This window comes from Oncorhynchus mykiss, chromosome 1 (genome assembly GCF_013265735.2).
Source record: "Oncorhynchus mykiss isolate Arlee chromosome 1, USDA_OmykA_1.1, whole genome shotgun sequence".
In the NCBI taxonomy this organism is placed as follows: domain Eukaryota; kingdom Metazoa; phylum Chordata; class Actinopteri; order Salmoniformes; family Salmonidae; genus Oncorhynchus; species Oncorhynchus mykiss.
The window spans coordinates 28,261,699-28,288,951 of NC_048565.1; the positions used below are offsets into that span (position 1 = coordinate 28,261,699).

The 27,253-nt window shown below is 44.5% G+C and overlaps 1 protein-coding gene across 1 annotated transcript in view; it reads left to right on the top strand.

Annotated features, from left to right (window-relative positions):
* Window positions 1–26,390, top strand: part of pard6a (par-6 family cell polarity regulator alpha) — a 45,519-nt gene extending 19,129 nt beyond the window's left edge. Inside the window, exon 3 of the mRNA XM_021597725.2 lies at window positions 22,577–26,390. Within this exon, the coding sequence (XP_021453400.2) occupies window positions 22,577–23,475 (899 nt within the window). The 3' untranslated portion in view covers window positions 23,476–26,390. The remainder of the gene's footprint in view (window positions 1–22,576) is intronic.
* Window positions 26,391–27,253: the final 863 nt, after the last annotated feature.

The following is a 27,253-nucleotide window of genomic DNA, read 5'->3' on the forward strand; positions in this document are numbered from 1 at the left end:
GAGGTGTGGGAACAAGAGGTTACCAACCACAGGTTGGTGTGGTTGGTTTGCGGGTGCCCATGCCACTGAGCCTCAATAGGCTGTCAGTGGTGTGAATAAAGGGCAGTATGATCCAGGGCTATTGACTAGTTACCTGGGCAGTATTGACTAGTTGATATAGAGGTGCAGTTACCAAGTTCATCAAATAAATAACGATGGAGAAACTGTAAACCACTGTGTAGTGTGAAAGAGTAAAATAGAGTTTTATATTTCCAGTTTCACACTCAGATGTACAGGATGGAATTCCCACTCAGATGTACAGGACGGAATTCCTTTTCCCCAGATTGCATGTGATTTTTGATCTAACCTTTGATCAAAGACCCAGTGGTTCACTGAACAGCAGCACAGGGGTCTATTCTATTCAGTTGTGTTTGTTTGTCCTGAAACAAGCAATATGGCTGGTTAAAGACAGAGCAGACGCATGAACAGAGGCAAGAGGAAGAGAGAGACATTGAAGGGACAGTTGTGAGCTTGCTGCCTGCTGAGTTCAGAGAGGGTATGTGGGCGTTGTTTAGGGCTTGCAAGAATTCTTGCTGGTATTGGCAGCTATCCACAGCCCATTTCTGGATTCTGAATGGAATGTGTACGTATGTACACTACAGAACGCCTACGATGGAGATGACTCAACTCATACTGATGGAGACGTCATACTGTTTTGTGATCCAGCGCAGTGTTGACAGACAGAGGCATGAAACAGCAGTCTGTAAGGGAGCTCATAATGAAATGATACAACAGTAGGTACAGAAGAGAAGAATACAATTTTGTCAAATTGACAAACGCAGGTGCAGCTAAATCAAATGAAATTGTATTAGTCACATGCGCCGAATACAACAGGTGTATTCACCTTACAGTGAAATTCTTACTTACGAGCCCCTAACCAACTATGCGGTTTCAAAAAAATATGGAGAATAAGAGATAAAAGTAACAAGAAATTAAAGAGCAGCAGGAAAATAACTTTTTACACTTATTTTATTTATTTCACCTTTATTTAACCAGGTAGGCTAGTTGAGAACAAGTTCTCATTTGCAACTGCGACCTGGCCAAGATAAAGCAAAGCAGTGTGACACAGACAACAACACAGAGGTACACATGGAGTAAACAAACAAGCCAATAACACAAACAAGTCAATGGCACAGTAGAGAAAGGAAAGTCTATATACAGTATACAACTATAGCGAGACTATATACATGGTACTGATACAGAGTCATGTGCGGTGGCACCGGTCAGTTGAGGTAGTATGTACATGTAGGTAGAGTTATTAAAGTGACTATGCATAGATGACAACAGAGAGTAGCAGTGGTGTAAAGAGGTGGGGGGGGGGGGGGGGGGGTGCAAATAGTCTGGGTAGCCATTTGACTAGATGTTCAGGAGTCTTATGGCTTGGGGGTAGAAGCTGTTTAGAAGCGTCTTGGTAGGTCCAAGACTTGGCGCTCCGGTACCGCTTGCCGTGCGATAGCTGAGAGAACAGTCTATGACTAGGGTGGCTAGAGTCTTTGACAATTTTTAAGGCCTGGTATAGATATCCTGGATGGCAGGAAGCTTGGCCCCAGTGATGTACTGGGCCGTTCGCACTACCCTCTGTAGTGCCAAACGGTCGGAGGCCGAGCAGTTGCCATACCTGGCAGTGATGCAACCAGTCAGCTGTAGAACCTTTTGAAGATCTGAGGACCCATGCCAAATCTTTTCAGTCTCCTGTGGGGGAATACGTTTTGTCGTGCCCTCTTCACGACTGTCTTTGTGTGCTTGGATTATGTTAGTTTGTTGGTGATGTGGACACCAAGGAACTTAAAGCCCTCAACCTGCTCCACTGCAGCCCCGTTGATGAGAATGGGGGCGTGCTCGGTCCTCTTTTTCCTGTAGTCCACAATCATCTCCTTTGTCTTGATCACATTGAGGGAGAGGTTGTTGTCCTGGCACCACACAGCCAGGTCTCTGACCTCCTCCCTATAGGCTGTCTCATCGTTGTCAGTGATCAGGCTTACCACTGTTGTGTCATTGGCAAATTTAATGATGGTGTTGTAGTCGTGCCTGGCCGTGCAGTCATGAGTGAACAGGGAGTACAGGAGGGGACTGAGCACACACCCCTGAGGGGCCCCTGTGTTAAGGTTCAGCGTGGCGGATGTGTTGTTATCTACCCTGGGTGCGGACTGTCAGGAAGTCCAGGATCCAGTTGCAGAGGGAGGGGTTTAGTCCCATGGTCCTTAGCTTATTGATGAGCTTTGAGGGCACTATGGTGTTGAACGCTGAGCTGTAGTCAATGAATAGCATTCTCACATACAGTGCCTTGCGAAAGTATTCGGCCCCCTTGAACTTTGCGAACTTTTGCCACAGTTCAGGCTTCAAACATAAAGATATAAAACTGTATTTGTTTGTGAAGAATCAACAACAAGTGGGACACAATCATGAAGTGGAACGACATTTATTGGATATTTCAAACTTTTTTAACAAATCAAAAACTGAAAAATTGGGCGTGCAAAATTATTCAACCCCCTTAAGTTAATACTTTGTAGCGCCACCTTTTGCTGCGATTACAGCTGTAAGTCGCTTGGGGTATGTCTCTATCAGTTTTGCACATCGAGAGACTGACATTTTTTCCCATTCCTCCTTGCAAAACAGCTCGAGCTCAGTGAGGTTGGATGGAGAGCATTTGTGAACAGCAGTTTTCAGTTCTTTCCACAGATTCTCGATTGGATTCAGGTCTGGACTTTGACTTGGCCATTCTAACACCTGGATATGTTTATTTTTGAACCATTCCATTGTAGATTTTGCTTTATGTTTTGGATCATTGTCTTGTTGGAAGACAAATCTCCGTCCCAGTCTCAGGTCTTTTGCAGACTCCATCAGATTTTCTTCCAGAATGGTCCTGTATTTGGCTCCATCCATCTTCCCATCAATTTTAACCATCTTCCCTGTCCCTGCTGAAGAAAAGCAGGCCCAAACCATGATGCTGCCACCACCATGTTTGACAGTGGGGATGTGTGTGTGTTCAGCTGTGTTGCTTTTACGCCAAACATAACGTTTTGCATTGTTGCCAAAAAGTTCAATTTTGGTTTCATCTGACCAGAGCACCTTCTTCCACATGTTTGGTGTGTTTCCCAGGTGGCTTGTGGCAAACTTTAAACAACACTTTTTATGGATATCTTTAAGAAATGGCTTTCTTCTTGCCACTCTTCCATAAAGGCCAGATTTGTGCAATATACGACTGATTGTTGTCCTATGGACAGAGTCTCCCACCTCAGCTGTAGATCTCTGCAGTTCATCCAGAGTGATCATGGGCCTCTTGGCTGCATCTCTGATCAGTCTTCTCCTTGTATGAGCTGAAAGTTTAGAGGGACGGCCAGGTCTTGGTAGATTTGCAGTGGTCTGATACTCCTTCCATTTCAATATTATCGCTTGCACAGTGCTCCTTGGGATGTTAAAGCTTGGGAAATCTTTTTGTATCCAAATCCGGCTTTAAACTTCTTCACAACAGTATCTCGGACCTGCCTGGTGTGTTCCTTGTTCTTCATGATGCTCTCTGCGCTTTTGACGGACCTCTGAGACTATCACAGTGCAGGTGCATTTATACGGAGACTTGATTACACACAGGTGGATTGTATTTATCATCATTAGTCATTTAGGTCAACATTGGATCATTCAGAGATCCTCACTGAACTTCTGGAGAGAGTTTGCTGCACTGAAAGTAAAGGGGCTGAATAATTTTGCACACCCAATTTTTCAGTTTTTGATTTGTTAAAAAAGTTTGAAATATCCAATAAATGTCGTTCCACTTCATGATTGTGTCCCACTTGTTGTTGATTCTTCACAAAAAAATACAGTTTTATATCTTTATGTTTGAAGCCTGAAATGTGGCAAAAGGTTGCAAAGTTCAAGGGGGCCGAATACTTTCGCAAGGCACTGTAGGTAGAAAAAGCTGTTCCTTTTGTACAGGTGGGAAAGGGCAGTGTGGAGTGCAATAGAGATTGCATAATCTGTGGATATGTTGGGGCGGTATGGTGTTGATGTGAGCCGTGACCAGCCTTTCAAAGCACTTCATGGCTACAGACGTGAGTGCTATGGGTCCGTAGTCATTTAGGCCGGTTACCTTTGTGTTCTTGAGCACAGGCACTATGGTGGTCTGCTTAAAACATGTTGGTTTTACAGACTTGGACAGGGAGAGGTTGAAAATGTAATTGAAGACACTTGCCAGTTGGTCAGCACATGCTCGCAGTACACGTCCTGGTAATCCGTCTGGCCCTGCGACCTTGTGAATGTTGACCTGTTTAAAGGTCTTACCCACATCGGCTACGGAGAGAGTGATCACACAGTCTTCCGGAACAGCTGGTGCTCTCATGCACTTTTCATAGTTATTTGCCTCGAAGCGAGCATAGAAGTAGTTTAGCTTGTCTGGTAGGCTTGTGTCACTGTGCAGCTCTCGGCTGTGCTTCCCTTTGTAGTCTGTAATGGTTCGCAAGCCCTGCCACATCCGACGAGGGTCAAAGCTGGTGTAGTACGATTCGATCTTAGTCCTGTATTAATGCTTTGCCTGTATGATGGTTCGTCGGAGGGCATAGCAGCTTCCGGGTTAGAGTCCCACTCCTTGAAAGCGGCAACTCTAGCCTTTAGCTCAGTGTGGATTCTGCCTGTAATACATTGCTTCTGGTTGGGGTATGTACACTGTTGGGACGACGTCATCGATGCACTTATTGATGAAGCCAATGACTGATGTGGTGTACTCCTCAATGCCATCGGAGGAATCCCGGAACATATTCCAGTCTGTGCTCAAAACATAAGAAGTTTACACTGTAAACTTCCCTTTACCTGTGTTTGTGTCTTCAAGGACAGGGAAGCAATTGGTGGGTGAGAGGATGTACCTGTATGAATGAGGCTCACAGTACCCTGTGGGAGCCTGTTTTGTGAAAGCTATAGTTCTCCATCCTCCAGCTTTCAGAGGTTTATAGTGTGATCAGGGTTAGTGGGGGTGGGGTTGGGGTTTATATAAAGAGCGGTTAGACCAGGTCCCTCTCATGTGTCTGTGTCTCAGTAATAATCCTGGGATGGGATTAGAGCTGCCCTCAACCTTAAAGGGTAATCCCAGACACACACACACACACACACACACACACACAGGTACGAGGCCTGTTGCTGCTCCCACCTCACGCGCGGCACATTGCTGTTGATCTGATCTGCTGCTCCACTAACACACTGTGTTGTCATCGAGTCTTTCAATCAGAAAATGAGTGTTTTCTTCTGTGTTGGCACTGTGCATGTTTTGAATGTGTTGTCAATTAGTTTAGGTAGACTTTGCTGAACCTTTTGTAGATGGCAGAGGGAAGTTCAACTGAAGCCTATTCTTCCTGGAAACAGTGGTGTGTTAAGGGTTGCTGTGGTGACCATATGGCAGGGCTTCAGTTCAGCCTCCAGATGGTTGGAGTGCAGACAGGGTGAGATCATAGGCTCAGGACGGGGACAGCATGGTCACACACACACACACACACAACACACACACACACACACACACACACACACACATACACATACACATACACACACACACACACACACACACACAGATGGAGACCTGTCAGGAGAGGTCAGTCACACTATATGGGTAGGGCAAGTTTTTCCTGACCTTATGACCTGACAAGGAAAGAACACTTAATAGTCAACTAGAGTTCTTCCTGGTTAGATCAGAGGGTCAATTAAAACTCCTGGGTCCTATATATGATCTGTATTTGGAGCACATACTTAAAGACAGGATCATATCTGAACACTGATAGACAACAGAGCTCAGCTGTTGTAGACAGGAATAGTTTGTTCTTGGAGCAGCACTACATTGCAGCCAGTGGCCAGCCCTTGTAAGGGGATCCAGGAGTTGTGGTAGCAAAGAGATCCCTCCACAGCACTGTGATGAGCTTCCCGCTGGCAGCATCAGGTATCCATCTACTCTGGAGGACAGGGGCTTGCTGGTGCTAGTGCCGCCAGGCCAAGCCAGGCTTCCCATCCCACAGCCTGGCCTGTTCACTGGGGAATAATTCATCTGATAGCAAGGGTCTGACAATGGGCTCAGAGTGGGACCCCTTCAGGGACCTCACTAGCATATTCATGGTGACCAGCAGGTTGATGAACATCTTCGTACTCTCAATAATGAGGCAGACAAGAGCAGTGATGGTGAAGTAAAAACAACCTACTCCTCAATGACCTACCAGCAAAGCTGCTGTAAGGGCACATGGGAGTATTAGTGCCGGTGTGTGCCTTAAGGCAGGACTCTCCTTGTCAGATGTATGTGATGTGACTGAACAGTCAGGTAGTCAATGGACTATTGCTGTCTGTCTGATTAGAGCGTGAAATCAGCGGATCAGCTAATCCTCAAAGGAACCCAGGCAGCTAATAGGGTGCATAACAACACTACTTGTGTCAGCTGTGGTGGGAAGTGAAAATTGTCTGTAAACAATATAAAAAAAAGCCACACAGTTCTGCAGAAAAAGGAATCACATTTGTAGTATTTGTATATATGGTCAGAAATAAGCGACTAGATTTCTTCAGCCTTATAACACCAGCAGTAATAACCTGTCATAGTGATATATGAATACACAGTCAATAAGCTGTTCCCCTCTGCAATAACACAACATTATGAAGTGCAAACTCACAGCCAATAAGCTGTAACACGGCAATAACACGTCATACAGAGGTGTAACACTGTCAGTAAGCTAGCATACTCTAGAATAGCATGTCTTTCTGAACTAGAGACAAGAAGATATTGTATCAAGATGGAGGCAAACTTAACCAGTTTAAGTGCCCTTTTCACCCTATTCTATTTGAAAAGGCAGCGTAATCAAATCAAAATGTATTTGTCACGTGCCCGAATACAACAGGTGTAGACCTTACCGTGGAATGCTTACTTACGAGCCCTTAACCAACAATATATATATATATATATATATATATATATATATATATATATATATATACATACAGTTGAAGTCGGAAGTATTTTAAGAATGTGATGTGTCAGAATAATAGTAGAGAGAATGATTTATTTCAGCTTTTATTTCTTTCATCACATTCCCAGTGGGTCAGAAGTTTACATACACTCAATTAGTATTTGGTAGCATTGCCTTTAAATTGTTTAACTTGGGTCAAACGTTTCGGGTAGCCTTCCCCAGCTTTGAATTTTGGCCCATTCCTCCTGCTGGTATAACTGAGTCAGGTTTGTAGGCCTCCTTGCTCGCTCACGCTTTTTCAGTTCTGCCCACAAGTTTTCTATAGGATTGAGGTCAGGGCTTTGTGATGGCCACTCCACTACCTTAAGCCATTCTGCCACAACTTTGGAAGTATGCTTGGGGTCAGTGTCCATTTGGAAGACCCATTTGCGACCAAGCTTTAACTTCCTGACTGATGTCTTGAGATGTTGCTTCAATATATCCACATACTTTTCCACCCTCATGATGCCATCTATTTTGTGAAGTGCACCAGTTCTTCTTGCAGCAAAGCACCCCCACAACATGATGCTGCCACCCCTGTGCTTCACGGTTGGGATGGCGTTCTTGGCTTGCAATCCTCCCCCTTTTCCCTCCAAACATAACTAGGGTCATTATGGCCAAACAGTTCTATTTTTGTTTCATCAGACCAGAGGACATTTCTCCAAAAAGTATGATCTTTGTCCCCATGTGCAGTTGCAAACCGTAGTCTGGCTTTTTTTATGGAGGTTTTGGAGCAGTGGCTTCTTCTTGCTGAGCGGCCTTTCAGGTTATGTCGATATAGGACTCATTGTGTATATAGATATCTGTTTCCTGTACCTGTTTCCTCAAGCATCTTCACAAGGTCCTTTGCTCTTGTTCTGGGATTTATTTGCACTTTTCGCACCAAAGTACGTTCATCTCAAGGAGTCGGAACGCACCTCCTTCCTGATCGGTGGAGGTCTACAATAAAAAAAATTGTCCTGCGGGACAGATACAGGATGGCAACATCAACTGCCTGAGTTACACCAGGAACGCACAATCCCTCCATCAGTGCTCAGACTGTCCTCAATAGGCTGAGAGAGTCTGGACTGAGGGCTTGTAGGCCTGTTGTAAGGCAGGTCCTCACCAGACATCACCGACAACAACGTCGCCTATGGGCACAAACCCACCGTCGCTGAACCAGACAGGACTGGCAAAAATTGCTCTTCACTGACATGTCGCGGTTTCGTCTCACCGGGGGTGATGGTCGGATTTGCGGTTATCGTCGAAGGAATGAGCGTTACACTGAGTCCTCTACTCTGGAGCGGGACCGATTTGGAGGTTGAGGGTCCGTCATGGTCTGGGGCGGTGTGTCACAGCATCATCAGACTGAGCTTGTTGTCATTGCAGGCAATCTCAACGCTGTGCGTTACAGGGAACACATCTTCCTCCCTCATGTGGTACCCTTCCTGCAGGCTCATCCTGACATGACCCTCCAGCATGACAATGCCACCAGCCATACTGCTCGTTCTTTGCTTGATTTCCTGCAAGACAGGAATGTCAGTGTTCTGCCATGGCAAGCGAAGAGCCCGGATCTCAATCCCATTGAGCACGTCTGGGACCTGTTGGATCGGAGGGTGAGGGCTAGAAATGTCCGGGAACTTGCAGGTGCCTTGGTGTAAGAGTGGAGTGGAGTAACATCTCACAGTAAGAACTGGCAAATATGGTGATGTCCATGAGGAGGAAATGCAATGCAGTACATAATGCAGCTGGTGGCCACACCAGATACCGACTGTTACTTTTGATTTTGACTACCCCCTTCGTTCAGGGACAAATTATTCCATTTCTGTTAGTCACATGTCTGTGGAACTTGTTCAGTTTTTGTCTCAGTTGTTGAATATTGTTATGGGTCAGAAGTTTACATACACTAAGTTGACTGTGCCCTTAAACAGCTTGGAAAATTCCATAAAATTATGTCATGGCTTTATAAGCTTCTGACAGGCTCATTTACATAATTTGAGTCAATTGAAGGTGTACCTGAGGATGCATTTCAAGGCCTACCTTCAAACTCAGTGCCTCTTTGCTTGACATCATGGAAAAATCAAAAGAAATCAGCCAAGACCTCAGAAAACAAATTGTAGACCTCCACAAGTCTGGTTCATCCTTGGGAGCAATTTCCAAACGCCTGAAGGTACCACGTTCATCTGTACGAACAATAGTATGCAAGTACAAACACCATGGGACCACGCAGCCGTCATACCGCTCAGGAAGGAGACGCGTTCTGTCTCCTAGAGATGAGCAATCGTAGACCAATAAGAAGGCCAACAACAGGAAGCAGAGGTTATTACTTTAATGTGTGTGTGTGTGTGTGTGTGTGTGTGTGTGTGTGTGTGTGCGCGCGCACGCACAGTGGTGTGTGTGTGCACACGCGCAGTGGTGTAATGTGGCCTCCCAAGTGGCGGAGTGGTCTAAGGCACTGCATCTCAGTGCTAGAGGTGTCACTACAGACCCTGGTTCGATTCCAGGCTGTATCACAACCAGCCTTGATTGGGAGTCCCAAAGGGCGGCGCACAATTGGCCCAGCGTCATTAGGGTTTGGCCGTCATTGTAAATAAGAATTTGTTCTTAGCTGAGGTTAAATAAAAATACAAAATGTGTAGGGGAACGGGTTTGTCGAGGTACGGTGATTGAGGTAATATGTAGGTGGGGTTAAGTGACTATGCATAGATAATAAACAGAGAGTAGCAGAAGCGTATGTGAAGGGTGTAAAAGGAATGTGAATGTATGTGTTTGTCTATGTGCAGTGGTGTACTTAAGTAAAAAGTACTACTTAAGTAGTTTTTTGGGGTATCTGTACTTTACTATGAATACCTTTCACAACTTTAACTTTTACTTCACTATATTCCTAAACAATTTACTTTTTACTACATATATTTTGCCTGACACCCAAAAATGCTCATTACATTTTGAATGCTTAGCAGGACAGGAATTTGGTCTAATTCACACAACTTATCAAGAGAACATCCCTGGTCAACTGCCTCTGATCTGGCAGAATCACTAAACACATGCTTTGTTTTGTAAATTATGCCCCTGGATATCCCTAAATCAAAACACAAAAATGGTGCCCTCTGGTTTGCTTAATATAAGGAATTAGAATTTTTTTTTAATACTGAAGTATATTTAAAACCAAATACTTTTATACTTTTACTCAAGTAGTGTTTTACTGGGTGATTTTTACTTGAGTCATTTTCTATGAAAGTATCTTTACTGTTATTCAAGTATGACAATTGGGTACTGTGTGTGTGTGTGTGTGTGGGGGGGGGGGGGGGGGGTCAGTATGTATGTGTCTGTAGTGCCTTGCGGTCAGAGGCCGAACAGTTGCCGTACCAAGCATTGATGCAACCAGTATACTCTCAATGGTGCAGCTGTTTTTGAGGATCTGAGGTCCCATGCCAAATACATCCCTGAGGAGGAATAGGCGTTGTCGTGCCCTCTTCATGACTATGATGGTGTGTTCGGATCATGATAGGTCTTTAGTGATGTGGACACCAAGGAACTTGGTCGACCCACTCAACTACAGCCCTGTCGATGTGAACGGGGGCGTGCTCGGCCCTCCTTATCCTGTCGTCCACGATCAGCTTCTTTATCTTGCTCATGTTGGGGGAGGGTTCTTTATGGCAGAGCAGAGAGACAGATGTTCACTCTATACCCATTGATACTTAATACACACACCTCTCTGTGCAGACCAACAGTGAGTTCTCTCGGGACCCCCTCCAAGGTTAGCATGAATGGCAGTGTAGACGGACCTGTCACTATAGACTATACATGGGCAGGAGGCAAATTGATGGAAAAGCTATCTGTCTCCCTCCCTCCCTCTTTATCTCATACCCATTCCTCCTTGTCTTCTGTTTGTGAGTCTGAGAGGGGCTTGTGGAAGTGGGTAAATCAGCATGTCTGATGGATCCAGTGGGAGAGAGGCCTGAGATGCTCTATGCCTGTAGGCTGCAGACAACTGGCTCTGTTATAGTTATTTTCAATTCTGGTAGAGTCATGAATACTATACTGAACAAAAATATAAACGCAACACATAAAGTGTTGGTCCCATATTTCATGAGATGTAATAAAATATTCCAGAAATTGTCCATACACAGAAACTGCTTATTTCTCTCAAATGTACACATTTTGTTTATATCCCTGTTAGTGAGCATTTCTCCTTTGCCAAGATAATCCATCCACCTGACAGGTGTGGCATATCAAGAAGCTGATTAAATAGCACGACCATTACACAGGTGCACCTTGTGCTGGGAACAATAAAAGGCCACTCTAAAATGTGCAGTTTTGTCACTAAACACAATCCCACAAATGTCTCAAGTTTTGAGGGAGCGTGAAATTGGCATGCTGACTGCAGGAATGTCCACCAGAGCTGTTGCTTGAGAATGTAATGTTAATTTCTCTACTTCCAACGTCGTTTCAGAGAATTTGGCACAACCGCAGAACACGTGTAACCACGTCAGCCCAGGACCTCCACATCCGGCTTCTTTACCTGTGGGACCGTCTGAGACCAGCTTCCCAGACAGCTGATGAAACTGTGGCTTTGCATAACCAAAGAATTTCCGCACAAACTGTCAGAAACCGCCTCAGGGAAGCTCATCTGTGTGTGCTTGTCATCCTCACCAGGGTCTTGACCTGACACGCTGGAGAAGTGTGTATTTCACGGCTGAATCCCAGTTTCAACTGTACCGGGCACATGGCAGACAGCTTGCATGGCATCGTTTGGGCGAGCTGTTTGCTGATGTCAACATTGTGAACAGAGGGGGTTATGGTATGGGCAGGCATAAGCTACAGAAAAATAACACAATTTAATTTTAACAATGGCAATTTGAATGCACTGTGATGAGATCCTGAGGCCGATTGTCGTGCCATTCACCTGCCGCCATCACCTCATGTTTCAGCATGATAATGCACTGCCCCATGTCACAAGGATCTGTACACAATTCCTGGAAGCTGAAAATGTCCCAGTTCTTCCATGGCCTGCATACTCACCAGACATGTCACCCATTGAGATTGTTTGGGATGCTCCTGATCGGAGAAACTGGCGTGCTACAGTTTCCGCCAATATCCAGCAACTTCGCACAGCCATTGGAGTTGCACAACATTCTACAGGCCACAATTAACAGCCTGATAAACTCTATGCGAAGGAGATGTGTTGTGCTGCATGAGGCAAATGGTGGTCACACCAGATACTGACTGGTTTTCTGATCCACGCCCCTACCTTTTTTAAAAGGTATCTGTGACCAACAAATGCATATCTGTATTCCCAGTCATGCGAAATCCATAGATTAGCCTCATTCATTTATTTCAATTAACTGATTTCCGTATATGAACTGTAACTCAGTAAAATCTTTGAAATTGTTGCATGTTGCGTTTATAATTTTGTTCATTGTAAAAGCCCACCCCTCCACTGCTGACTTCATTTCAATGTCCTCTCCTGAGGCCCAGTGCTGCTGACCCCTCCCACCTCAGCCTTTCTTCCCAGTGTTTCAATCCAATGACTGCCTGGCTTTGAATCAGTATCTCACCTTATGATACCAGCATTGTTACAAATCATCATTGTATTAAACTCAACATGCTCAAGGTTATGTAAGATGTCAGCAGTGATTCAGAACTGAGTTGACCTACTGATGCTGGTTATTCATTTCATTAACAGGCATTTACTGGCTCTTGTGCTGCAGTAACTTAATGTAATGTATAACATGAGTCAGGTGATTCATGCGGTAGCCTACAGAGATCACATGATATAGAGAGGAGCGTAGTTGATTGATTTCATCTAGTGAGGGAAGCATATTTGGTATTCGTCATCTGTTCTTTATGGAAACCAGAGCAGTGTATTCTAGAATGTGTTGGAGAATCCCACAACCCCTCACCAGAGGGCGGAGACAGGGCAGGGAGAGGACAACTTTATAGATGTTCCAGTCTGTCTTTGTGCAATACAGGCTCTGCATACAGGCATACCTAGAAATGTGTACATTTTTGTGTGTGTGTTATTTATATTGGACAGGACCGGGGGAAGGGATGGTTTCAATGGATCCTTCTTATATCAGCACTAATCCACACACGCGCGCGCACACACACACACACACACACACACACACACACACACACACACACACACACACACACACACACACACACACACACACACACACACACACACACACACTAGGGAGACAGTATCTCTGTTGCTAGCCACTCTGCACATTAGCCTCTGATCTCACTCACCGTTAAACCACATTATAGCCCAGTTGGTCAATAATACTGCTCGGAACAGTGTAGACGTGCTCATAGACCACACAGATCCCTGGGCATGCAATGCTTACACTGTGTACAAATACAATCACAGAGACACAAGGGAAAGAAGAACCGAGTGGGAAAGCAAAGCAGAGATTGATAATAAGAAAAAGGGGGAAATGGATTTAGTAGGGAAGTGAGTCTAGCTCCAGCTGTTTTTATGTCCAGGGTTATCGCTAGTAGCATTTCAGACGTTTCCCTCTTTTCTCTATAGACAAGGTCATGCCCTCAATAACCTACTCCGTTAACCTGCACGTCTCTGTGTGTTAGCTGTTCTGTCCAGACTCTTTAACAGACCATTGTAATGAACTCTGGCATTCTCTCTGTGGGGATGATGTGGACCGGAAGCATCATTCAGAAGGTACTGCAGTTCTCCCTGATCTGCTGACTTTTTAATATTTTTAATCGACAGCTAGATCGTTGAGCAGACCCAACCCCCCTGGTCTGTAACCTCGGCCCCCAGCCTACCCCTCCTCCTGGGTGCATGGCTGTCACGCCAGTCTGGCTGGTTCATTTCCAGTCCTCCCCCCATGTGCTCTCTGGATGGGCTCTCCCTCCCGCCCGCCTCCTCCAGCCCCTGAGTGGGTTTAATAACAGAGGCTGCTTTGCTCTTTGTGGGGGTCCAGACAATAAGCCTAATGGAGGTGACAGGGAGGGAAGCAGGGCAGGCTACAGCTCTGTGTGGAGCACTCACAAACAGACAGACACACACAAACAGACAGACACTCACAAACAGACAGACACTCACAAACAGACAGACTGTAGCGTTCGTCGATGGAAGGATCGGACCAAGGTGCAGCGTGGTAGGCGTACATATTAATTTATTAAATGAACACAGAAAAAACAACAAATACGAAACGTAACGTCTAGTAGGGCTAAACAGCACAGTACCAAAAACAAGATCCCACAAACTACAGGTGGGAAAAGGCTGCCTAAGTATGATCCCCAATCAGAGACAACGATAGACAGTTGCCTCTGATTGGGAACCATACCCGACCAGCAAAGAAATAGAAAACATAGATTGCCCACCCTAGTCACACCCTGACCTAACCAAATAGAGAATTAAAAGGATCTCTAAGGTCAGGGTGTGACACAGACACTTGCAAACAGACAGACACTCGCAAACAGACAGACACTCAAGCATATATGTCAAACAAACAAAGAAATGTCAACTATACCACTTTTATACCGCTTTTCATAACTGGAAATTCATATAGTTTAGGAACATATAAATATCTATTTAATGCACATGCAGTGAATGCAGTGGGTTTTCGGTCACCATGTTGGAAGAGATTTTCTGTTGGTGAGCAGATGATTGTTTTCCCTTCATAGTGTTGAGGTCAGGGATCACCGCTAGTCTGGCCAGACAGTCACCCGCCCATTATGTCTCATGCCCTCTAGTTGAGCCTGGATATATATCAAATCTCCCTTTTATCCCGCCATACAACAGCCTGTGGCTTTGGTCAAATCATTTTAATGTTGTCATCCATAAAACCTCTTTGCAGTGACTAGCCTATAGCTCAGTGTGTTAAGGTTAAGTGCCTTGTTGAAGGGCACATCGGCAGTTTTTTCACCTAGTCAGCTCAGGGATTCAAACCAGTAACCTTTTGCTTACTGGCCCTGCTAGGCTAGCGGCCACTGTGTTGAATGTGACTTTATAACGGTATTAAGAGGATCATATTCACTGCATCCTTTATGATATATAGTGGTTGTACACCGATCTCCCAAAGGTAAAACCAAACAGGCAGTAAAATCAGAATGCCAGAGTGGGAAAAGCTCTCTTTTCTTTCTCCATGGCCTCACTGAGGTGTTGATGACTTCCTGTTTTTCACCCTCTCAGCAGACAGTGCTCCTCATAACCACATCAAATGTTATTATTCACATAGGCTGAATACAACTTTACTGTGAAATACTTTCTTACGAGCCCTTCCCAATGATGCAGAGTTAAATTGTTTTAATGGTAGCACGAGGAATAAAATACACAAGAAGTAAGCTATATACAGGGAATTAATCTATATACAGCTATATATGATCTGGTAGCAGATCATTGTGAAGGGGTACGAGGTATTTGAGGTAGATATATACATAAAGGCAGTCACTGTAAGATGTCTGTCTGTTGTTCCTTCTCTCGATTTCCTGTCTGTTGCCCTTAGGCATCAGAATAGATGATGATGATAATAATGATGACGATGATGGTGGTGATGATAGTAATGAAGAACAGAGTAGCAGCAGTATGTGAAAGTGTGTGTGTGTACAGTATGTGTGTGTTGTTGAAAAATAGAGAGAATGAACAAATGTGAACGATGATGAAGGCCAGGGATGAAGGGCCGAGGCCCAGCATGATGACTCAATCACGATTTATGACATTGTTTGGATGACTGACCATCTGTGGGTTATCACAGAGGTCAAACACACCTCATCTGTGGCTTTGTCCGGGGCGGGACGTTCCCACAGAACCCTGGGAGCACGGACACCTTTGGAGGTGTGAAGGATTGGATTGTTTCAGGTGTTCATAAAGAGTTACCAATTTTGATATGTTTTATTGTACTGCTCTGGATTCCTTTTCTACAGGGAAATGGTGTTAATCAGTTCAAAGAGGAGCGACACAGGAGCCCAACCCTATCATACAGTTTTGAGGTGTGGTGATAAGATTCAAGAATGTGTGAGAAGTTATCTGCCTTTTGTGTTAATGTGTTGTGCCACGCAAAGTGATGTAAATTAGACGATGGGAGATACTGGGATTTAGAATCTTGGAAGATTTTTTTTCATTGAACCTTTACTTTAACAGGGAAGACATTGAGACTTAGGTCTCTTTTCCAAATACGCCCTGTATAATACAATATAAATATGCATATTATACACAAAAAAAAGTATATACATATATATATATACACACACACACACACACACACACACACACACACACACACACACACACACACACACACACACACACACAGTTGAAGTCGGAAGTTTACATACTTTGAGGGCTTTGTGATGGCCAATCCAATACCTTGACTTTGTTGTCCTTAAGCCATTTTGCCACAACTTTGGAAGTATGCTTGGGGTCATTGTCCATTTGGAAGACCCATTTGCACCAAGCTTTAACTTCCTGACTGATGTCTTGAGACGTTGCTTCGATATATCCACATAATTTTCCACCCTCATGATGCCATCTATTTTGTGAAGTGCACCAGTCCCTCCTGCAGCAAAACAAATCAAATCAAATCAAACCAAATCAAATTTTATTTGTCACATACACATGGTTAGCAGATGTTAATGCGAGTGTAGCGAAATGCTTGTGCTTCTAGTTCCGACAATGCAGTAATAACAAGTAATCTAACTAACAATTCCAAAACTACTGTCTTGTACACAGTGTAAGGGGATAAAGAATATGTACATAAGGATATATGAATGAGTGATGGTACAGAGCAGCATAGGCAAGATACAGTAGATGGTATCGGGTACAGTATGTACAAATGAGATGAGTATGTAAACAAAGTGGCATAGTATAGTATAAAGTGGCTAGTGATACATGTATTACATAAGGATACCATCGATGATATAGAGTACAGTATATACGTATGCATATGAGATGAATAATGTAGGGTAAGTAACATTTATATAAGGTAGCATTGTTTAAAGTGGCTAGTGATATATTTACATCATTTCCCATCAATTCCCATTATTAAAGTGGCTGGAGTTGAGTCAGTGTCAGTGTGTTGGCAGCAGCCACTCAGTGTTAGTGGTGGCTGTTTAACAGTCTGATGGCCTTGAGATAGAAGCTGTTTTTCAGTCTCTCGGTCCCAGCTTTGATGCACCTGTACTGACCTCGCCTTCTGGATGATAGCGGGGTGAACAGGCAGTGGCTCGGGTGGTTGATGTCCTTGATGATCTTTATGGCCTTCCTGTGACATCGGGTGGTGTAGGTGTCCTGGAGGGCAGGTAGTTTGCCCCCGGTGATGCGTTGTGCAGACCTCACTACCCTCTGGAGAGCCTTACGGTTGAGGGCGGTGCAGTTGCCATACCAGGCGGTGATACAGCCCGCCAGGATGCTCTCGATTGTGCATCTGTAGAAGTTTGTGAGTGCTTTTGGTGACAAGCCGAATTTCTTCAGCCTCCTGAGGTTGAAGAGGCGCTGCTGCGCCTTCTTCACGATGCTGTCTGTGTGAGTGGACCAATTCAGTTTGTCTGTGATGTGTATGCCGAGGAACTTAAAACTTGCTACCCTCTCCACTACTGTTCCATCGATGTGGATAGGGGGGTGTTCCCTCTGCTGTTTCCTGAAGTCCACAATCATCTCCTTAGTTTTGTTGACGTTGAGTGTGAGGTTGTTTTCCTGACACCACACTCCGAGGGCCCTCACCTCCTCCCTGTAGGCCGTCTCATCGTTGTTGGTAATCAAGCCTACCACTGTTGTGTCGTCCGCAAACTTGGTGATTGAGTTGGAGGCGTGCGTGGCCACGCAGTCGTGGGTGAACAGGGAGTACAGGAGAGGGCTCAGAACGCAACCTTGTGGGGCCCCAGTGTTGAGGATCAGCGGGGAGGAGATGTTGTTGCCTACCCTCACCACCTGGGGGCGGCCCGTCAGGAAGTCCAGTACCCAGTTGCACAGGGCGGGGTCGAGACCCAGGGTCTCGAGCTTGATGACGAGCTTGGAGGGTACTATGGTGTTGAATGCCGAGCTGTAGTCGATGAACAGCATTCTCACATAGGTATTCCTCTTGTCCAGATGGGTTAGGGCAGTGTGCAGTGTGGTTGAGATTGCATCGTCTGTGGACCTATTTGGGCGGTAAGCAAATTGGAGTGGGTCTAGGGTGTCAGGTAGGGTGGAGGTGATATGGTCCTTGACTAGTCTCTCAAAGCACTTCATGATGACGGATGTGAGTGCTACGGGGCGGTAGTCATTTAGCTCAGTTACCTTAGCTTTCTTGGGAACAGGAACAATGGTGGCCCTCTTGAAGCATGTGGGAACAGCAGACTGGTATAGGGATTGATTGAATATGTCCGTAAACACACCGGCCAGCTGGTCTGCGCATGCTCTGAGGGCGCGGCTGGGGATGCCATCTGGGCCTGCAGCCTTGCTAGGGTTAACACGTTTAAATGTCTTACTCACCTCGGCTGCAGTGAAGGAGAGACCGCATGTTTTCGTTGCAGGCCGTGTCAGTGGCACTGTATTGTCCTCAAAGCGGGCAAAAAAGTTATTTAGTCTGCCTGGGAGCAAGACATCCTGGTCCGTGACTGGGCTGGGTTTCTTCCTGTAGTCCGTGATTGACTGTAGACCCTGCCACATGCCTCTTGTGTCTGAGCCGTTGAATTGAGATTCTACTTTGTCTCTGTACTGGCGCTTAGCTTGTTTGATAGCCTTGCGGAGGGAATAGCTGCACTGTTTGTATTCGGTCATGTTACCAGACACCTTGCCCTGATTAAAAGCAGTGGTTCGCGCTTTCAGTTTCACACGAATGCTGCCATCAATCCACGGTTTCTGGTTAGGGAATGTTTTAATCGTTGCTATGGGAACGACATCTTCAACGCACGTTCTAATGAACTCGCACACCGAATCAGCGTATTCGTCAATGTTGTTATCTGACGCAATACGAAACATCTCCCAGTCCACGTGATGGAAGCAGTCTTGGAGTGTGGAGTCAGCTTGGTCGGACCAGCGTTGGACAGACCTCAGCGTGGGAGCCTCTTGTTTTAGTTTCTGTCTGTAGGCAGGGATCAACAAAATGGAGTCGTGGTCAGCTTTTCCGAAAGGGGGGCGGGGCAGGGCCTTATATGCGTCGCGGAAGTTAGAGTAACAATGGTCCAAGGTCTTTCCTCCCCTGGTTGCGCAATCGATAAACACCCCCACAACATGATGCTGCCACCCCCGTTCTTCACGGTTGGGATGGTGTTCTTCGGCTTGCAAGCCTCCTCCTTTTTTGAACATAACTATGGTCATTATTGCAAAACAGTTCTATTTTTGTTTCATCAGACCAGAGGACATTTCTCCAAAAAGTATGATCTTTTTCCCCATGTGCAGTTGCAAACTGTAGTCTGGCTTTTTTATGGCGGTTTTGGAGCGGTGACTTCTTCTTGCTGAGCGGCCTTTCAGGTAATGTCGATATAGGACTTGTTTTACTTTTCGCACCAAAGTACGTTCATCTCAAGGAGACAGAACCCATCTCCTTCATGAGTGGTATGACGGCTGCGTGGTCCCATGGTATTTATACTTGCGTACTATTGTTTGTACAGATGAACATGGTACCTTCAGGCATTTGGAAATTGCTCCCAAGGATGAACCAGACTTGTGGAGGTCTACACTTTATTTTCTGAAGTCTTGGCTGATTTCTTTTGATTTTCCCATGATGTCAAGCAAAGAGGCACAGTTTGAAGGTAGGCCTTGAAATACATCCACAGGTACACCTCCAATTGACTCACATTATGTCAATTAACCTATCAGAAGCTTCTAAAGACATGAAATCATTTTCTGGAATTTTCCAAGCTGTTTAAAGGCACAGTCAACTTAGTGTATGTAAACATCTGATCCACTGGAATTGTGATAGAGTGAATTATAAGTGAAATAATCTGTCTGTAAACAATTGTTGTAAAAATGACTTGTGTCATGCACAAAGTAGATGTCCTAACCAACTTGCCAAAACGATAGTTTGTTAACAAGAAATTTGTGGAATGGTTGAAAATGAGTTTTAATGATTCCAATGTGTATGTAAACTTCTGACTTCAACTCCAACACTCACTATAAAAATATGCAAAAATCAGAAATATAGTGCTGTGAAAAAGTATTTCCCCCTTTCTGATTTTTGCATATTTTTATAGTGAGTGTTATCAGATCGTCAACCAAAACCTAATATTAAATAAAGGGAACCTGCGTTTACAAATAACAAAAAAAATGAATACTTACTTTAATTATTTAAGCTATGCAACACTCAATTCCTCTTTGTGAAAAGGTAATTGCCCCCTTACACTCAATAACTGGTTTTGCCACCTTTAGCTGCATTGACTCCAACCAAATACTTCCTGTAGTTGTTGATCAGTCCCTCACATCACCGTGGAGGACCTTTGGCCCACTCTTGCAGAACTGCTTTAACTCAGCGACAGTTGTGGGTTTTCAAACATGAACTGCTCGTTTCACGTCCTGCCACAAAATCTCATTTGGGATTAGGTCTGGACTTTGACTAGGCTATTACAAAACTTCAAATTTGTTGCTTTTTAGCTATTTTTATGTAGACTTGTTTGTGTAGTTTAGATTGTCTTTCTGCATGACCCAGCAGCATTAAGTATGTAATTGTTGTGTTATTTGCATTACTGGGCATCTCAAGGCTGGGTTTCCCTTTGTGATCCGTTATCGTCTGCAAGCCCTGCAACATCCGTCAGGGGCGGTGTAATAGGATTCCACCTTCCTCCTATATTGTCAACTTTGCATGTTTAATGTCTCGTCGGAGGTCCTAGCAAGCTTTTTTGTATGTGTCCATGTCCGTGTCCCGTTCTTTGTAAGCGGTAGCTCTAGCCTTTAGCCCAGCGAGGATTTTCCCTATTATCCAAGGTTTTTGGTTTGGATACGTTCGTATTTAGCAGCAGATACTCTTCCTGAAAGCAGTTATACAATTTTAAAACCATTTACAATACATTCACGACAGATTTCACAACACATTAAGTGTGTGCCCTGAGGCCCCTACTCTACAAGACATATAGTATAGCCACTGTGGGGGGGGGGGGGACGTTGTCTATGCACTTATTGATGAAGCCTGTGACTGATGTGGTAAACTCATCAATGCTATCGGATGAATCCCGGAACATATTCCAGTCTGTACTAGCTTCATCGGACAACTTCTGTATTGAGCGCTCCACTGATACTTCCTGTTTTGACATTTTGTTTGTTAACAGGAAGCAGGAAAATAAAGTCATAGTCTGATTTGCCTAAGGGAGGGTGAGGGAGGGCTTTGTATGCGTTTCTGTGGGATGAATAAAAGTGGTCTAGAGTTATCAGGGCCCCTAGTGGCACAGGAGACGTGTTGGTAGAACTGAGGCAGAACGGTTTGAAGTCTCCCCGCATTAGTCTCCGCCCACCAGAGCCACATCTAGACCTCTCCTACATATCTCTGTCTCTCTCTGAGGAACAGGTTCACATAGCACGCCCTTCTCCGCAGTTTAAAAATAACTTAAAATATTCTCTCTTCCGCAGCGAGCATGGCTTGTCATTAGACTTGAGCCCTGAGTGGTTCCTCCCCATGCTGCTACCTGCCTGCTAGCACTAAAAACATGACTATGTCACCAGTGGATAAGTCAGGTGTGTGTGATGATGGATCTAGGCTGCCTGGTCTATTTCATCTTAACAGTGGGTACTAAAGCTGTGATTCATCTGCCTGCTATGTAATCTGATTCTGTTTCGCAACCTCTGACCCCTCAGTAGGGGCTGAGAGAGAGTTATGGAAATCCTCACTGTGTCCTTACACCTACCCCAGCAGCCCTGCTCCATCTCTCCATCTCTCAGACTCAATCTGTCTCCGTCTGTCTATGGGGCAGGTTCTGAAATACTGTTCTCCTGTTGCCAGCAACCTCTGCTCTCAATCATCACAGGGAAGATGTGAGTGAGAGAGACAGACAGAGAGATGTAGATAGAGGTGGAGTGGAGAGTAGGGAGTGGAAAAGGAGAAGTGGGATAGAGGGCATTGGGAACCGTAACTATGAAAACAGTGTGGAATAGAGACTCAATGTTTTTGGAAATCCTACACTCAGCTCAGATTGTTGACATCATAAAAATTAGTATATAACTTCATAGGATCTCTATGGTTGACATAATATTGGATCTTAATGAATCTCTCGCAGAAAAGCCAAAAGAAACATACAGCAGGATAAAGTGAGACCACTGCATTCTATATCAATATGTGTATTTATATAGTAGGGAAATTAAACGTCCTTCTTGAGAGTTGAAAGGTGAGCTTTTTCCTGCTCTGAGCGTTTGAGATTGACGGTTTACACACGGAAAGACAGACGGAGGCATTGGAAAAGATTAGAGTAGATTTAAAACCTGTGCTATGTCTCTCCACCTTTCACACTCTAAACTAAGTCAATTTAATCCATGTCTTACCTTCAGGTTAGCTGTTGACACCAGAAGGTGACATGATGACAGGATGTGATGCCTTTTTAAAAAAACGGCAGAACATATTTCATTGTACTTTATTATCCATGTTTGGAATGAACTGAGACCCTGGTGCTGCCTTGTCCTACAGTATGTGTATTTCTGACATGGCTTCTCTGTCCTGTAGATGTGGATGAGCCTGTGGTCTTTGCCACCAACTCCCTGCAGAGGAGGAAAAAGGGTCTGGCAGGGTTGCGCCCGGCACAGCAGAAAACCAAACCAGGACTGATGATTGGCCATCCCCAGGACTTCCGGCAGATCTCCTCCATCATCGATGTCGACATCCTGCCCGAGACACACCGGCGCGTCCGCCTGCACAAGCACGGTACCCACAAGCCCCTGGGTTTCTATATCCGGGACGGGGTGAGCGTGCGGGTCACGCCTCAGGGAGTGGAGAAGGTGCCTGGTGTCTTTATCTCCCGGCTGGTACGTGGAGGCCTGGCTGAGAGCACAGGCCTGCTGGGGGTTAACGATGAGATCCTGGAGGTCAACGGCATTGATGTGGACAGCAAGTCTCTGGACCAGGTGACAGACATGATGGTGGCCAACAGCCACAACCTGATCGTGACGGTGAAGCCAGCCAACCAGCGCAATAACGTGGTTCTTCGAGGAAGCAAGGTCTCGGTAGGGGGGAACAGCTCCTCTGGATCCATAGGCTCCACCATCTCCCATGACTTGGCCCCCAGCCCCGCCTCTCAAAGTGTCAGTCACTATAGCAACAGTAACAGTGTGGCGGAGGGCGACAGCGACGAGGATGGAGACATTATCATTGAGAGTGACATCCTGCCATACCTGCCCGACCACTGTGTGTCCAATGGTAATGGCAGCCACAGGGAGTTTCCATTGTCTTCGTCACTGGGGCAACGGCCCCTCCCCCAGAGCATTTTCCTGCCCAGTAGTGGTTCTCTGTCAGACAGCAAGGCCTCTCTGAACTCCCTGACCACTCCTACTCACAACGGCAGCCCCACCAAGACCAGCAGCAGCCAGGAGAGCATGAGAGAGGATGGGAACATCATCACAATGTAAAACCTTGTCATAGTACTAATTTTACTAAGGTGTTGAGGAGATATCAACAAGAGAAGACCAAACATGCACAGTTTGTCTCATGAGAAAAACAAGACAAATGACGAACATTAGCTGACCACAAAACAACAATTTTAATTGTTACCTCACTACAGAAAACAACACACAACAATCATGCAGGCAATGATGATGACTTTGCCTTAAAAGTATCCAATGTGTATTCCATGCAACTAAACGCAGCGGAACTAGCAGCCATCATGTAAGGAACTCAGTGGACAGTGTGGTGTCAATCCTGAGAGCCTACTTACCACAACACACATGATAATGGCTGTCACCATCACCATACTGGAAGTGCCTTATGGCTTTCCGCTCAAATCGCCTTATATTTATCACTTTTATTTGACTTTCTAACAGGACCATCTGTTCAATTCTAGACAGTGTCATTGGGTGTCAGTGAAAAGGTGAATACTGGCAGGAGGAGAAGCAGACAATACTTCACACTCTATCTCACTGTGAGAGTCTGTGAGAGACATGTGATCTATGTGGACACAGTGTTAGAGACAACATGGTATTAGCCTACTTGATCCTGCATTCTGCAATGCTTCAATGTCCATGCAGTGTGTTCTCTTCTGGGACTCTTCTGACAATCACTGCCGGTTGTTAGCCTGTTAGCCGGTTGTTAGCCTGCTTAGTTAACATACAATAGCTTTTATTCCTCTGTCCAAATACAGCACATCTTGAAACATACATTACCTGTTCCCTCTTCTCAGTTACCACAAAGATGTCATGGCATTATTGTACACACAACACAACAAAGTCAAGTGAGGCTTTTACAATATGTGTGCTTGGATCCAAGGGCCTCCTCTGACCTCCACAGGACAGAACAGGACAGGACTAAAGATTTTATTCAGCCCTTGAACATCCTTACTCCCATTTGATACACACAGTTATGGCATATCATAACCTTCTATAGGAAAATATGTAACACTACTGTTGATCATCATGTTGTTAGTATAGGAAATAGGAGTGATATATGCTCCTCTGTCTCCCCCATGTCGATGTACATCATATTTATTTGACTTTGTCGCTACTGCATGTAAAACGAAGCCTACGTTTAACTACATTTACACATTGACGAGGGGAATGGGGCTGCGTCATACCAGTATATCTATCCAATTGATTCTGTCTCGGAACCATCTTCAAGAGAACACCACCTTTTTATCACAACACGGTCAGTTTTCTCCTTTAATGTACTCCACAGCCACCAAGCATGTTCTTCATCTAAAACATAGTCAGATGGTTTGACTTCATATTCGTATAGGTCAGTGGTTGACTGGAGTTACAGAGGTCCAAGGATGAAACATTAGACCCGGGAGAATTTCCCTGGCAGACTTGCTGTCTTGCTTTTAAAGAAGCCAATTCCATTTTGCTTCAGGACAAGGTTTCTCTCCCCTGAAAATTTGACAAAGAGTAAACACAACAGAAATAACATGGAGTGCTGTTGCTCCAGAAGGTCACGGCCTCTCATAGACCCAGCTGTCTTCAGGCCCACTTGTGACTGCCATGTTGTTGTGTAAAATAAGGAAATTCCTTTCATGTTTAAAAAGCCTACAACTCTGCACATTGGGACCTTGTTCATACACTTTACTCCATTCTTGATATCTACACCTGAGGGGCATGGCGAGGGAAGGAGGAGAGATTTCCTCTTAATTTGAAGGCCAATGGTATCATCTTGCAGTGAGAGCTGTGAGGCAGACAGTCTCAAAACTCCAAGCTTATTGTTGTTGCTTCTTACCCTCACTGCACCCGAACACAAGGGCCCCCTGACTCTCTGTTAGTACTGGACTGGAGGGAGAGCTGCCGGCCCTCACAGCTAGCAATGCCCAAGACCTCCAGGCTGGTTGGTGGGCTGTGTCTGGAGTGATCCATAGAGACAGAAGGAGCATCAGATGACCTACCACAACAGAGGGATAATATTGTGTTTTACATGGACATGATGTAGCTGTAGGTCATCTCTTTCACTCTGGAACCAGCTGGAATAACACATACATTCAATAACTCTCCATCTTAATGTTGACTTAGATTATTGAATTGACCAATAAGACAGAACAAAACCAGCAGAGCATGAGGACCTCCTGTGGCCTGGTTGTTATTGTTTTACTAGAGCTGCAGTTGTATCCAGGTAGCATGATACATTCATTAACCTGATAATTATGTTGCTCACTTTAATATGGGGAGGGACAATTATTTATTCAAAGAGGAAAGAGGCCATCATAAGATCACAGGTGTCAAACTCATTCCACGGAGGGCCGAGTGCCTGCGTGTTTTTCACTCCTTTCTTGTACTTAGTTGATGAATTAAGGTCACTAATTAGTAAGGAGTTCCCTACACCTGGTTGTCTAGGGCTTAATTTAAAGGAAAGCACAAAAACCTTCAGACACTAGGCCCTCCATGGAATGAGTTTGACACCCCTGTTGTAGAACATACAGCAGAATCACCTGTCTTCACAGATACAGTATATTGTCTTTTAATTTACTTATAGGAAACTGCTATCAGCTATAACAGAAAAGCTACCACATACTGTACTGAATCATTTTTTCATGTATGTAATTATGAAACTATAAATACAAATTAAAAATGATATAAGCAAGGGATTTTTTGATTAACTGGGAGATTTTTTGTAAAATAACATTTTATAAATGTGTAAAATATGGAGAGTATTTTTCTTATTCTTGTACATTTATTTGTATATGAGGATCCTGGAGAGGACATTTCTATTTCTTTGAGTACCGGGAACCAAACAGAGGAACAAAGTGTTTATATGAATCTAATGGGTCAGGGTGTACAATACTGTGAATGTGGTATAGAGATATATGCTGATTATGAAATTACATATTATTATAAAATATTATAAAAAATACTCCCATGTTGTTTTTTTGTGGTCACATAGGGCTAATTCACTCTGAATTCTTTACCTGTGGTCTTGCCCCACCTCTCTCATTCTCTCCCTCTCTCATTCTCTCCCTCTCTCATTCTCTCTCTCGTGCTTCTTACAAAGGTGATTTTGTGTCCCTTTATCATAACATTCCAAAGGCTGTTAACCAAATGGAGTCACACTACTACCACTGTCACTAATACCACTACCCCTACCAAAACAAACCCCCAGCAACCCCTCCAGGTTATTAATTATGGAGGATATAATAGTGTCCCTCTCACAGACATTTAATTTCCTGTGACATATTATTTCAGTAATTTCCTATGCTTATTTATTTCTGTTTGAGCTACAGTTAGCACTTACAAGGGCAAAAAGGATACTGCCATCCTTTTGGTTTTGCAATCATTCATGCATCATTCTGGACATTACAGTATACATTCAAATCTGAGACACTAAAATGTCCAGTATGTGTCTTTGTCCCTTTTAAATGAAGGCATTTGTTTTGAGAATAGATCCCCCATGTCAACTCTCATTTCCCTCTTCATAGACCCTGGCATTCTCTCTCTCTCTCTCTCTCTCTCTCTCTCTCTCTCTCTCTCTCTCTCTCTCTCTCTCTCTCTCTCTCTCATTGCCAAAGCAACTGAAATAGATAATAAACAAAAGTGAGATATAAAAAATGAACAGTAAACATTACACTCACAAACGTTCCAAAACAATTGAAATGTCATATTATGCCTACATACAGTGTTGTAATGATGTGCAAATAGTTCAAGCACAAAATATTTAAATATAGATTGTATTTACAATGGTGTTTGTTCTCCACTGGTTGCCCTTTTCTTGTGGCAA